Source organism: Limulus polyphemus, unplaced genomic scaffold (assembly GCF_000517525.1).
Source record: "Limulus polyphemus unplaced genomic scaffold, Limulus_polyphemus-2.1.2 Scaffold3021, whole genome shotgun sequence".
In the NCBI taxonomy this organism is placed as follows: domain Eukaryota; kingdom Metazoa; phylum Arthropoda; class Merostomata; order Xiphosura; family Limulidae; genus Limulus; species Limulus polyphemus.
The window spans coordinates 36,594-51,633 of NW_013668631.1; the positions used below are offsets into that span (position 1 = coordinate 36,594).

A 15,040-nucleotide genomic window follows, 5' to 3' on the forward strand; every position below is an offset into this window, starting at 1 on the left:
ACAATTAGCTCGTTCATTAAAGCAACGGAACTTGTAAAGTTTGTACACAAGGCAAGTGTGAACAATTTGCTCGTTCATTAAAGCAACTGAACTTGTCAAGTTTTGTGCACAAGGCAAGTGTGAACAATTAGCTCATTCATTAAATCAAAGGACCTTGTCACGTTTTGTACACAAGGCAAGTGTGAACAATTAGCTCATTCACTAAAACAAAGAAACTGAACTGAGATCTTGTGAATACTACCTCACATCACAACTTCCTTACCTTACCCTCATTCAGCAATGATGATCTAGGTTTCTAGTTTATTAATAAACACGGTAGCCATTGTAAATAATTAGGTTCATGATTAACTGTTCTGTCGCGGCGGTAGATAAGTGAAATCATAGTAAACTCACACTTCTGCATTTAGCACTACACCATTTTGTCTTTCCTTCTAGTTCCAGCAGTTTATCTTCTGAAATATCTGAACTTTAATTAACGCTTGAAAACAAAAATTAAAATTAGTTGGATATCTTGAGAATAATAAGGTTTTCTTTTCGTTTACATTTAGCATTTATTATTTCTAAGAACTTATGAGTGAATGTTTGTTTGTTTGTTGTTAAGCGCATAGCTGCACAACGGGCTCTCTGCGCTGTGCCCACCGCTGATTTCGAAACCCGATTTTTAGTGTTATAAGTTCCTAGACTTACTGCTGAGATCCCCCAGTGGCTTATTAAGGTTTCGAGGCTGTGGTTATGTCACAACGTTTCTGAATTTGATTTTAATCTAATATTCACATTCATGACTTGTCTCAGAATATATCTCAAAACGCTTACTTTGTGAGCTAACGTGTTTGCTATCTTGTACGAACATACGAACTTAGTGTACTGTGATATTGGATGTAATTACAAAAAGTGGTCTTGGCCCGTTGTTTGGATTGTGAATGTCATTCCTTAAAAGTACATAGCACAACAACCAGTGGAGTTTCCTCTAGTATGGAAGAACTATCTTGATTTGAACAACTTTCTTCTGCTAGGGCTCCAACAGATTGGATAAAATGTATATTTTGTCAGATTAACGAAGAAGATGTAAATATCTATGAAGTAGAACTCCTTAACTTGTCAACAGAGTCAGTATAGCCAGACTTTCAAGATGACGAAGATTCGACAAAACGTCTCCTGCCAGATATCGAGAACCTTCTTGAGTATTGTGCTAAATGGCATAAAATCTGCTATTCAACATTCACAAATCACTCAGTCGTGTCAAACACCAACTGTCTGATTTTCGCATGTTCAAATGGAATTCAGCGACTAAACTTCTGACAAGATGTAATCAGGACCGTGATCCAAAATGACAAAACTGCTTGATTTGTGGAAAATCTTACCTTGTGGAATCTTGTGGAAACCTTACCAGATGCCTACCTATTAGGCATGATAAAGGCTGAGAAATACTATAGATCAATATAAAGAGTGTAATAATTAAGGTTTAATAGTTTATGAATGGAAGAACCTTAAATTTTGTTATGAGACTTCCCTTACTTCTTCAGATCATCTTGATCGTTTTCAAAAACGCTGTGAAATCTGACGAAGGAAAAAAGAAAGCCCATATCAAAGCCTTTTGCATGTTGCTGCTTAAAACTGATGTTTGACTATTACACCAGCAACATATCTATGAATTGACAAGTTATTTTGTTGGTTGGTTATAGCTATGCACATGGGTACACACGGTTTCGAAACCCGGTTTCTAGCGGTGTAAGTCCGCAGACATACCGCTGTGCACTGGAGGGGTGTGTGTGTGTGTGCAAATTGACAAGTATGTGAGATAAGTATCAGTAAATTATATCTATTCTTGGGGTTGATGGCCAGGGCTACAAGTCCAGAAGAATGAAACAACGTAAAATAGGCATATTTCTTTTTATAGGCCTGAAGCAAGGACTGAAAGTGAACTTGTCTTTGTCAGTGAGAGTATTGAAGAAAGAACTATTGAGTGATTAATAGATATCACCACCGATCCAGTTATTAAACCTGATTCACCACGAGTTGACATGAGTGACATATTGAGTGATTAACAGACATCATCAGCGATCCAGTTATTAAACCTGATTCACCACGAGTTGACATGAGTGACATATTGAGTGATTAACAGATATCACCACCGATCCAGTTATTAAACTTGATTCACCAGAAGTTGACATGAGCGACAAAAGTAATAATTTCAGGAGCAGCTGGAAAATTATATAATACTGCTACATCTTTAACCATTATATTAAGAACTTGGGTGACTAATGAGAATACCACTTTTGAGTCATGTCATTTGCTCTTTCTTCAATGTCTTGTTGCAGGATTCATTAATGAATCTGACTTGATGGAGTCCCCAATCGTTGCAGACAATTACCCTTATAAGCGCTGTTTACCATCGATAAGTGTGTGTGTGTTTTTATAGCAAAGTCACATTCGAACCCCTGATTTTAGCGTTGTAAATCCGTAGACTTACCGCTTGTCATATCGGAGGACACAACTGATCAGGATCTGGTCTTTGTAACATATAAAGGTGGACATTTTATCTCAATAAATGTAACAGTTGCCAATTCCATTCATCATTTGACTCGAAGTCGAGAGGTCATCACATTTCTGAACCACTTTGGTCATTGTTTCTCACATGATCAACTATTACACATTGAAGTTTCTTTTACTGACCGACAGCAGTTAGTCGATTATGATATAATTTCTGCAAACATTCAGAGTAACGCCTTTACACAAGTAGCTGCTTACAACAATGAATTCACATGTGGATGAAAAAGTAACACCTATTACACCAATGTGGTTGTTATATAGTGACAGTACAATAATCCTCTACTAGCTGGACAATGCACTCTGTTGAGAAATTTGTCACGTCTTTGTATCATACAATAAGATCCGTTGTGGTGATACTGCAATCAATTCTCTTAGGTACAGTTCGTTCTTAAATACTCTGAAACGAAGTACTTGTCTACCACCGCCTCAGGACACACTTGAGTAACATGTTCATAGACCAAAATACAAGATAACTATCTGGAACCGCTGTACAGATGAATGTCCTGGCGTATCTTCACGATTTGGTCAAGGGTGACCACTGTAAATGAGTTCTTATGTCACAATCAATGGAACTGCTGTGGTTTGTTTGTAGTTAATTAAGCATAAAGCTATACAGTGGACTATCTGTGCTGTGCGAATCATTGGTATCAAACTCGGTTTTTAGCATTATATGCCTTTAAACGTACTGCTGTGCTACTGGGGTGGTGGAATCGCTGTACAGAGGGATGCCCTGAAGTGTTCCATCATTTGATCAAGAGTAGGATGATCTCTGTAAATCAGTTCGGATATCACAAGTAGTGGAACCGCTGTACAGAGAGATATCCTGACATACCTTCAACGCTTAGTCAGAGGTGGAATGACCACTGTAAATCAGTCTGATGTCATAAATAGTGGTACCTCTGTAAAGAGGGAGACCTCCACCATTTAGTCATGGGTAGTATGAAAACTAATTCTGTAAACTAATTCTGATATCATAAGTACCTGCACTACAAAACTAGCAACTTTCAATTGTAAAAATGGGTTTATAAAGGGTGTTCTAAAGTTGATTTTGCATGTACACTAGCACGTGCTTGTTCAACTGAGTGAATAAATATTACGATGAGTAGGGCTCCTTCGAAATTTACGAAGATCAGCCGAATAAAGAGATTGGTGTAATTGTATATTGATACAGTTTTCTATTGTTCCTAACTGTAGCTGATATCTTATATCCAGTGTTAAACATGCTACATATTCAAATTGTTTTAATCTACTATTTTTTATCGTAAAACATTTAATATAGCTATTCTCTCTCTGATGTTAAGAAGAAAACACATTTTTCTGACAACTTGCAGTTTTGGTTTACCAGTATGAATAGAAGGGAAAACAAATTATTTTATTATTGTGTAAGTTGTATCCACATACTTGAAATACCGTAGCACTAATAGAACATTTGAAGTAATTTTGGAAAAATCTCACTCATCTCGCACTTGAGAATACTATTATAACATCACAATTAATCCAAAATGTCCAAGTTTTCACATCAAAATGGTCTGGCATGGACAGGTAGTTAGGGTGCTCGACTCGCTATCTGCGGGTTCGAGTCCCCGTCCCACCAAACATGCTTACCCTTTAAGCAGTGGAGCCATTATGATGTGACGTTCAATCTCACTATTCGTTGGTGAAAGAGTAGCCCAAGAGTTGGCGGTGGGTGGTGATGACTAGCTGCCTTCGCATAATTCAAACCATATTAAAATATTTGCAAATAATTATGCTTTCAAAAAGGATTGCATCAACAATACGTAAAACAGACAGTTCTTGTGAAAAATTGTTGAATAAAATAATAAAACGAAAATCAACCTTTTTTTACTTGCACAATCATTTATTTGCTAAAGGTAAAAAAATAAAAGAAACTTAAAACTACATGTTTCGGTGGAAATAACTCCACCATCTCCAGGAGAATCCATCAGGAAGTACACATAACATTACTTATTATGATTGTATCTACTTTTATTTAGATTATATTTGTTTTCAAACTTTAATTGGTATATTAATGATTTTATTCGATGAATTATCGTAAGTTAGATACATTTTCAATGCCTTTAAAAGATGGTGTAAGAGAGATTTATTTTATTTAGACATTAAGGCAAAGAACGAACTTGTTTTACATGATAAAGTACAGTGCAAAAATGACTGTTGTATGGAGTATAATTGAAATACAAAATTATCACGTGAGATTGTTTCTTGTTTTTTGTGGTTTAGAAGGCAGGTTGTTTTTTATAAATTTACGAAGTTATATATGGGTTGAAGAATATGGATTTCTCATAGGAAGGGTTAGATATTAATATATCTGCATTCTCTCTCTCTTTTGTATATTGTAAAAGGAGACTGACTTCCCTTGTTGGAGTTATGAATGTTCAACTGACAAATAGCTCTTTGGATCTAAAATGATCTAAAGAAGTACTGATCCAGCCACATTAAACATTTATCTTAGTTATTTAGATTATTATAATTTCTTATTTAGTGTGTGTTTCTAGTAGTTCTAGTTAAGAAAACGAATTAGATTTGAAGTTATACTTAAGTGTAAAATATGAAAAAGCAGTTTTAAACAGCACTTTTTTCCTTTAAAAACAAAACACGGGAAAAGTTATTGCTGCCCCATCTATCGGAGTTTTAGTTAAATAGCGATTAATTTTTCTTTGAATATTGTTTTACATCTGACTACAATTGTGCGAGACTTTACTTTTCCACACGTTTGTTTACAAATGTCTTTTGTTTCCTCAAAATAAAAATGTGACTGATAAAAGCTATCAACTGGTAGTAATATCATGATTCGTTATAGAGCTTTTGTCTCCTTGAGAGATTATTTATTCTCGAGAGATAGAAAAAAAAATCCATAACTCTCTGAACATTACTTTTTCATACTAATGGTAGTAGTGCACTAAAGAATTTTCATTTAATAAAATAATAATAACATGCAAAAAGCAACTATCACAATGTTTCTGATGTTTCTAGCGACGCAATATGAACCGTTAAAACGTCATCTATCTACACGATATTGTTCCCGTGAGGGAAAAAAACAACATCTTCTTAGGAAGCGATCTACATATCTCTGTACAGAAAACAACGTAATATAATACGTTGTTCTATAGACGAAAACCTTGCCTGTCTATTGTATATAACTAATATAGTCGCAAATGAAAGAGAGAACTACATGCATTGACAAATCCTGAAAGAGAGGATGTGACAAGGGGTCTGATTTTCTATTTGATGGCCCCGTAACCAAACAAGTTTGAAGGCTAATAAAAATTAGCTTTTTTCCCAGCGATGACGATATTATAGTGAGTAATTTATGTTAAATTTACCAGTACCTAAATAAAACATTTATACATCATTCACAGGTGAGAAACAATGCCTTCAGTTACATACCTCCATATATGTAATGTTAAAATGACGCTGTTCAGAACTGATTCGTTTAGAGCTCTGTTCTCAGGAATCCTTCCTGAGTGCTAAATGGGATATTACTGTATTCAGTATCCTTATTATTCAAATCTAAAATATATGTTCTTTTGTTGATTAAACTTTAATATTTTACAAAACTTTGTACGTTTTTATTTTGATTTAAACTGTACAATTTATTTTATTAAAAATGTACAAATGTTTATAATAATATCTCAAAACATTATCAAGACAAAAATAGTTTAATATTGTATTATTTCCTTTACGTGTCGGGATTAATGACAGTCTTGTTCCCTCTACGTGTCGAGCATAATGACAGTCTTGTCCTCTACGTGTCGGGCATAATGACATTCTTATTCCTTCAACGTGTCGGGCATAATGACAGTCTTGTTCCCTCTACGTGTGTGGCATAATGACAGTCTTGTCTTCGCCTACGTCAGAAAGTTTGAATAAAAAAATATTTCATTTGATTTCATGAATTCAGTGTTTGGAACCAGATGATTTAACTCCATAATTAAAACATATGCTACACTTGTGTGAAGGAATTATGTATTAAAAGTAAGCAAGTTCACCATCAGTCGCAAATATTTTGAATTAATTGGTAAACTTTATTCTTATTATTTTCTTTTTTTGTGTGGTCACAAAGACTACATACAAAAATCAATACTGGTTTTACAATTTAAGGACCCGTGTCTTCAAAAGTATAAGGTTGTTTTGTACAAAAGCTAATTTGATGTACCTTACTCTTTTACAAAACACTGAGTCTTACGTAGAAGAAGAAGACCACAAACATGATCTCAAACAAAACAAAATACAAGTTTAAATCTCGTTTAATACAAATGAGCATGACCCCAATGACGAATCTCTTGGCTCGTTACTTTGATTCGGGATTATCCATTAACTGTTTCGAAAATGTATACAATGTTCTTGCTAAGAATAATATGATTTATGAGCAAAGATGCATATAAAAAATTAATATGATAGGTCTAATTTGAGCAGCTAGTAATAATTACTATTGTGCGCGGAAATTATATTACCACATAACTTTATAACTTTTGTTGGATTATTATGGTATTTTTAAAACATTTTTGGCATTTTTAAAGCTCTTCCTTCTTTCTCGTTTGGCCTCCCAGTAGAGCAGCGGTATGTCTGTGGACTTATAACGCTACAAACCGGGTTTCTATACCTGTGGTGGCCAGAGCGCGGATGTAGCTTTGTGCTCAACTTCGAACAAACAAATCTTTCTCGTTTAGAACTGATTTAAATATCTTAAACTCATTCGAAGAGAATGGGAATTACTGTGAAGAACTAACAATTTCCCGTCATATAAATTTGTAAAATAAATACAGTGAAACAAATACACAGGTAGAAATTTAATAGAATTTCACAGCGAAATATACCTTGGTAAAATTTTCCTTCCCGAAAACGAGTTTTTACTTCAATTCTATACAGTACGTATACAAAAGTTAACAGTACAATAATGAATCGAAAAAAACAAATTCTAACTTAAGAATTAAATTAAAAATCGATACAATAGTAAGGTAATTTCCGGATACCCTGTTGACCATGGTGGGGTTTAACGAAATTTAGCTTTTATGCTTTCGAAAAGAATTCCAGCTAATGTGAAGGTTTTAATCTTTTTTAAAAATTGGATACAATTAATAAAAATGATCATATGTAGCGGTATAGTAAGTGCTGGCATCTGACGGCTTTTATAGATACTAACAACGATAAATCTTAAAATATATACTTCCCCTTAAATCTAATTTGTTGATGTTCTCAGTTCGAAATAGCAAACAGGAAATTATTTAGAAAAGCCCACTTAGTGTATTGTTACAGGCTTCAGCTTTAGTGGGTAATAAATCATTTAATCTTCTAAACTGCATCACTTACTCTGAATTAAGTTAAACAATAGTCGCTCAGGGGGAAGCCTGAGAGCTTAGAACGCTGAAAAAATTGGGACTCAATCCCTTCGGTGGGCACAGCGTAGAGAACCCATTTTGCAGCTTTAGGCGCTACATTACATTGAAGCTTAACTTGCACATTCAGTAAGCAGAATATAGATCATATACGCCCTCTGTTTACTTTGGATCTTTCCGCTTGAAAGAACCGAGCCCTTGAAAGTTAAAGGCTAGATTATTTATGACAATGAAAAGCTACTATTTACTGGCGATTAGTCTTGAATTCTCTCATCTGCTTATTTCTTTTAGCGACTCAACGACAGTGGAATATGTCTTTTGGTAAGAAGCTGATAAATCTGAGGATGTAGGAATACTGAGTAAAACCAACAATAAAAAACAACAACAACAAAAAGGACGCTACAAAACAGTCTTCAAATGAGAAAAGATCCATTCTTCATTGCTGAGGAGGCACAATTGAAATGTTTGACTAAATTTATCTGTTTTATCTTTAATATATATATATTATAAAAAAGGTATATCAGTTTGAATAGATTACCAAAGACACCAGGAATATCCATTAGCGAAGAGGAACAAGAAAAACTTGATTAACGTGAATGAAAGGCGCAGAAAGCAATTGATTATGTTACCCTGAAGACACTATTAATTTTTATTATAAGCTTATGAACTTAACTACTGCTTTTAATTATGAAGCATTGCATAACTTTACAGAACTGCAATGAATTAGTTTTAATTTCTCGTCATTCTGTTCCACATTTAGTTATTATTTTCTGAATGACTTTGTTATAATTAATTATTTCATAATGAAAAATACTGACGAGTATCTTATAGAAAGAGTGTTTTCAGAGTCAAAGCAAAGCTCTCACTGCAATAGATCAATTGATACATACCTACTTGTGTTGTAGGTCTGCCAATTTCATAACATAATTGTTATTATTCAGCAATTTGTATAGTTTTTAACACTAGAAATATGAAAAGAAGTCTCATAAATTTATATATACATACTTATATAGGGTGGGGGAACTTTTACCATACAGTTGGTACTAAAGAAAATATTGCAAAGACAATGGAAACATATTTTAGTTTTTCAAAGTAAGACGTGAGAAATTAAACTACGTTCTAAACGAAACAACTGTATAGTCGCTTTTCCCAACCCTGTATTTAAATTGGTATAATAATAATTTTTCATGTTTGTATCTGAAAAACAAACAAACAGTGTTTTAACAATTTGGCACTAGACAATCGACAATATTACTTTTCCATTGGAATTGTAGAGAATCTATTCCGGGCAACAGTATACATGTAATTTCTTTTAAAGACAGGTTAAATAACTGCTTGCAACAAACTCTCAAAAATGTCAGTTATGTTCAGCTGTAAAAAGTTTTGATCTATTGTATCTCTTATTAATACTTCTTGTTCATTTAACAAACAAGTAAAAGTTTTTTTGTTTTTTTTTTGGATTCTGAAACAAATTTGATCTTACATATTGTTTTCGCGAACATTTTTAGACCCTCTGAAGTATATGCCCCTAAATAACAATAACCATCGAGAATCTTTTATACATCCAAATAAATCGATCAACTCAATGTTGCATAGATGCAAAGCTACGAACTTAGAGGAACACCTGAATACATCGGAGTTAAATATATAATTTCATGAAATGATACAATTTTTATTTTGTTCTTTTTTCCTGTCATCATTCATTATAGGAAGGGTACGAGTTCTCTGACGAGCCACAGCAAGGGCGTCATTGCTGACGTACGAAATTCTCACGCCTCCATAGGCTCTTCTTGGCGGCAGTTCGTAAGGGTAGTCGTCGGAACTTGAACTTGAACATGTGCTGCAACAGTCTTCATCATTTGGTTTAACAACTCTCGAACTCAGAAACTTATCCACTACTTTACTCTCAAACTCCATGCCATGTAGTTTGGATTTAGTTCCTGGGGTTTGTGAATAGGACAGCTTTTCTGCGTTCTGGTTCAAACCATCTCGAAAATTTTCCTCCGAAGAAGGATGACCACCGTAGCTTCTACTGCGAGGAATGGCACCACGGGAAGACGAATGTTTGGCAGCTCTGCCACTAGATGGCGGAACTTTCGCTGGAACTTTATGGGATGATGGTAGAGTCTCCTCACTGGATGAAGAACTAGAATCACTTCCAGGTTCAGCTCGACAACTGTTATGCCGCGACCTGGCTCCAGCATTGGAGTCTGTACCGCCGCTAGAGGGCGGGTCTTTGATAACCTTAGGATCAAAGTGAACACACAATTGTCTAGAGGAAGATCCGCTATTGGAACTAGCTCTACCTCCGGAACATGGCCTGGAAGATTCTTCCTCCACCTGAAAGCACTTTTCTGCCACATCTTGTACAACTGGCGGGGTCAGTGGTGGCGTTCCTTGCGCCGATGTACTGGCATCTCGCGTGAGGTCTGGCATAGAACAATGAGCTCCGGACAGACGCTGCTGGTGTTTCTGAATCACAGACAGCTGTCGCCTCTGCTGGCGATGTTGTATTTCCTGAACAAATACTTCAGCATTGGCCATCAGTGCGTCCAACGTAAAGTCCGAGAGGTTCAGAGGTTCTCTAGTCCGGCCGTTACTGCTATCACAAGTACTACCACATTCTCGGGGGCTGTTACTGATTCTCTCCTCCACAACAGTCATTCCTCCATCGATATTCTTTTGAGCTCGCCATACTTTCTCAATCTTCTCAATTTGCTCAGAGCGAAGAGAGCTGTGGTCCGAGAAGCTGTCCTGGTACGGAAGAGAGGAAATACCAGATTTACGGCTTAAAGAAGGGCTCTGGCTTGGACTCTGTTTAATACTTTGGTCACGAGATGACGCCACCGGGCTACCTCTTGAGCTTGATTTTGATGTTGGCAGTTCACCTAATGCAGAAAAATTATATGAATTTCAAGAAAAGAAGAGCAAACAATGTAAAATTATGTAGTCTAACCTGATTTTAACTTGGGAAATTATTGTTTTTTCTTATTTTCTGTGTGTAAATTACACAACCTTTTTCTTTGTTTTCGTATATTTACCACATTTTTAGATTAAAAATTTGTCAGCCAATTTACTTTTATGTCATATTAACATTACACACATTTTTAGCTCTCGAGAATCTTTTGAAAAACCTCCAAAATTCTATGGTGGTTTCTTTACGTTTTCCACTTCATGTTCACAAAAACAATAAGGCCAAATCAATGTTACAAAATACCTTTTGTAGCAGTCGTCACAGCTATATATAAATTAGTTGATAGGATTTTGCATAAACACATATAACACTCGATTTACATCCAAGGGCCAAAGCAATATCTGTACTCATTATAAAACTTCACCACCTAAAGGCGAAGGTGGCGCTTCTTGTGGGACTTAGCGAAAACTGCAACAGGGGAATTTTATTATATAAATTATTAACAGTGATAGGTTTTCTAAGCTTTCACTGCCGGATTCAAAGACCTTCCTCGTTATTCACATAGGCCCCAATATACCTCCATAAGCCCCAATTACTTTTATAGCTACCCCAACGGGGTTCGTCCCCGTAAACACCCCGTTAGGGTACCTAATCGTTTATGTCCAGCCAGTTTCAAATATGGCGCTTCCGAAATAGGTCAGAAACACAAAAGCCAATATCAGATTCGGGTTCAGCGATACTGAAAGCCTACTAAGATACTAGCAACATGCTTGAGTATCCTTCCGGTGACATTTACCCCCCACCCCCACCCTTGGTAGTGGTGCTATACAATATAGGTATCCCAGAATCCGACTATAAGTTTGGTACTTTTAACTTCCAAACTGTTGGAGGAGCCAGCTGAAAAAAGATATAGAGGTATAAACAAAGCTAAATATGGCGCCACAGGATCACAAGGGACGCAGGACCACAAAGTCCGATGCCAGATTTGAGTACAGTAATCTTGAAAACCTACTCTTAGACCTTCATCATGCCTGGGTGACCTTAAGGGGCAACTTAGCCTTCTTGGATTGGGAGGTTACGTCATATAGATAAGGATGACCTCTGGCCACCTAGAGTCCGCCAGCCGAGTTTGGTCCTGCTAGCTTTAGAACTATAGGAGGAGTTATCTGAACATATATACATCAAAGCAACAAAATGACTTAATATAAGATTCTGCTAACGAACTGTCAAGTTGCAGGTTCCTCCTCGCGGTAATTTCTATGAACAGGTCAAGTAAATATAATATGCTCAGGGTCCAGTTTATAGAATACATCAACTTTTGGAGAACTTGTAAGTTTTAAACTAAACAAACATAGCTAACCACATAGTTCAGTTTTATAAACTTGAAAGAAAAATACATATTCTGTTGCTGAAGTAAGATTCTTATATTTCAACAAATCAATATCATCTTTTACTTCACATATCACAAAAAAAATGTTTTCATCAGCGGGACAAAGCAAATCTGGCGTATGGTAACCAATGATCCAGCTATCGTTTGGTAACCAATAGTCCAATATTCGGCATTAACTGTAACATACCGTCTGTTAACCAATAGTCCAACTTTCGGCATCAACACTGTAACATACTGTCTGGTAACCATTAGTCCAGCTTTCTGCGTTAACATTGTAACATACCATCTAGTAACCGATGATCCAGCTATCGTCTGGTAACCAACAATCCAACTTTCTGATTAACATTCGGTAACCAATCATCCAGCTATTGGTGTTAATACTGTAATATACCGTGTGGTAACCAATCATCCAGCTATCGGTGTTAACACTGTAATATACCGTGTGGTAACTAATCGTCCAGCTATCGGTGTTAACACTGTAATATACCGTGTGGTAGCCAATCATCCAGCTATCGGTGTTAACACTGTAATATACCGTGTGGTAACTAATCGTCCAGCTATCGGTGTTAACACTGTAATATACCGTGTGGTAACTAATCGTCCAGCTATCGGTGTTAACACTGTAATATACCGTGTGGTAACTAATCGTCCAGCTATCGGTGTTAATACTGTAATATACTGTGGTACTTTTCGAGCCAGTGAAAGAACTCACAATCTCTATCAACGAATTTTAAAACGTAACCTAAAATATCAGGCGTTACCTTTGCTACATGGGACAGAACAATAGATGAGGCCACGCCGTGGAAGAAAAGGCCGTCCTAGTAGTGGCACGTGACAGGTGTAACAGCGGAAGCACGTTTCTGTGGCGTGCCAGTGCTGACCCTCGTGTGACATTTGTCCCTGGTCGACCCCTATTGGCTCTCCACACGTATCGCAGTATTCAGCAAACATGGCGTCGAAACAGTGAAGACAATATGGCCTCCCTTCCCTCATGATGTACCGCTGCCCTCCTAGCTGCCGATCACACTCGAAACAACAGAAGTGTTTCATGTGCCACGCTCTGCCTTCAGCTTCTGTACACTCGTCAGCAAACACGATCTGTTAACATGGAAAGATTAATATCGAATGATCAAAACAATTAGTATCAAAAACCCAGCAGAGTGATCCGTTATATAAAGTTCCAAAGTAAGGTAAAATTTATACAGTATTAACCTATGTTAAGGTCTCATTCGATGACGAGGAACCCACTTTGAGACTAACAATGGCTGGAGACGGCTTGAATGGGTAATGAAGAAAAACTTTATTATAAGTTTAACATAACAGCAAATGTACAACGTTTCGACAAGGTTTTGTCATCATTAAAGTTTTTCTTCATTACCCATTCAAGCCGTCTCCAGCTATGTTAAGGTCTGTTTATTAGGCCCAGTATTTTGTTCCGGCTGCATGTAGGAACATGTTAGGTTCGATCAACTCACAATCTTCAGGTCGTGGGTTCGAATATCGTCACCGAACATGCTCACTCTTTCAGCCGTGGGAGCGTTATAAAGTAATGGTTAATTCCACTATTTGTTGGTAAAAAGTAACCCAAGAGCTGGTGGTTGACTAGCTATCTTCTCTCTAGTCTATTACTTCAAAATTAAAGAATACTAGCGCAGATAGCCATCGAGTAGCTTTGTGTGAAATTTAACAAACAAATAAAGCGACAGCTACGTTATATTTATAACCACGATGTCAAAAATTTTGTAAAATGGGTTCTTATTAAACAAGTTACCTTTAACAAACGTGTGCCTAAAGAATGACTAATGAAAATTCCAAAATCCAAAATCTTTCACATAAAAAAAGAAACAAAAACGTTTTTTCAAAGAGTGTCCGCTAGAAGACAAATAAACCAGTAGTTAAGAAATCGATAGGCGCCACTAGGACGCACTGTACTTTTTGAAGTGGATGATACAGCACAGACTCCAGACTTTAAGAGGAAAGAAAGAACGTAGTTAACACGTATTTTAGGATAAGTGATGAATCCACGATCAATATAAAATATTTATTTTTATAAGAGCGAGATTCCACTAAACTTATTTTCGATGTACATGAAGTGGCGCCACACTAGAGTAAGAAATGAATGCTGTTAATCGCTGCCCTCTGGCGTCCAGACACTCGGGATGACACACGACTCTAATGATAAAACGGCGTCTAGCATCTTATTGAATTAGAGAACAGGCCTATTTTATTAGGCATCATTGGCGCCACTGAACGTGGATGTGAAGGAAAAATATATGTTATTTACTATATGTAGCAAGTGTTAGGTAGTCTCAAATAGGGCTTTCATATAACGCCAATTTCAGAGCCTGTGTATGGCAGCTTATATGACAAATTTGTTAAAGTTAAACAATATTATTAAAAATTGTTAATTTAAAAAGGGAGAATAGGGATCTTTCAAAAAGTTATAGAAACGAGATAGGTACTTATAGTGACAATGCAATCGTCAAAAGGTAAACAAACAAGCTTGAGGTTTGAAATGTAGTGTTAACAAGCTGCAAATCCCTATTTTGACTCTCCTAAATATTACAGCTTTTACACATGGAGTCAAAATAGGGATATTTGAGGAAATAATGTTAACACGCAGTGTTGGCTATAATTCGACACTTACCATCAGCCATCACCGTAATTACCGATCCGATACCCGAAACTGAGCTTGATGCTATCTTTTAAAGTATGGCTTAAAGATTTCTGTTGTGGGAGACAGCCTAGAAGTTTGTATAATGTTTTAGACATTTGTGTAACATGGCTGAAATCGATCATGCAGTGGTAAGAAAACTGTGATCCTGTCAACAG

The 15,040-nt window shown here is 36.3% G+C and overlaps 1 protein-coding gene across 1 annotated transcript in view; it reads right to left on the minus strand.

The window, feature by feature from the left end:
* Nucleotides 1–7,098: 7,098 nt before the first annotated feature.
* The window catches only part of LOC106468481 (protein prickle-like), a 78,029-nt gene continuing 70,087 nt past the window's right edge, over nucleotides 7,099–15,040 (minus strand). The window contains exons 4-5 of the mRNA XM_022396817.1: nucleotides 12,970–13,306; nucleotides 7,099–10,792 (exon numbers count right to left, since the gene is read on the minus strand). Coding sequence (XP_022252525.1) covers nucleotides 9,558–10,792; nucleotides 12,970–13,306 — 1,572 coding nt within the window. The 3' untranslated portion in view covers nucleotides 7,099–9,557. The remainder of the gene's footprint in view (nucleotides 10,793–12,969; nucleotides 13,307–15,040) is intronic.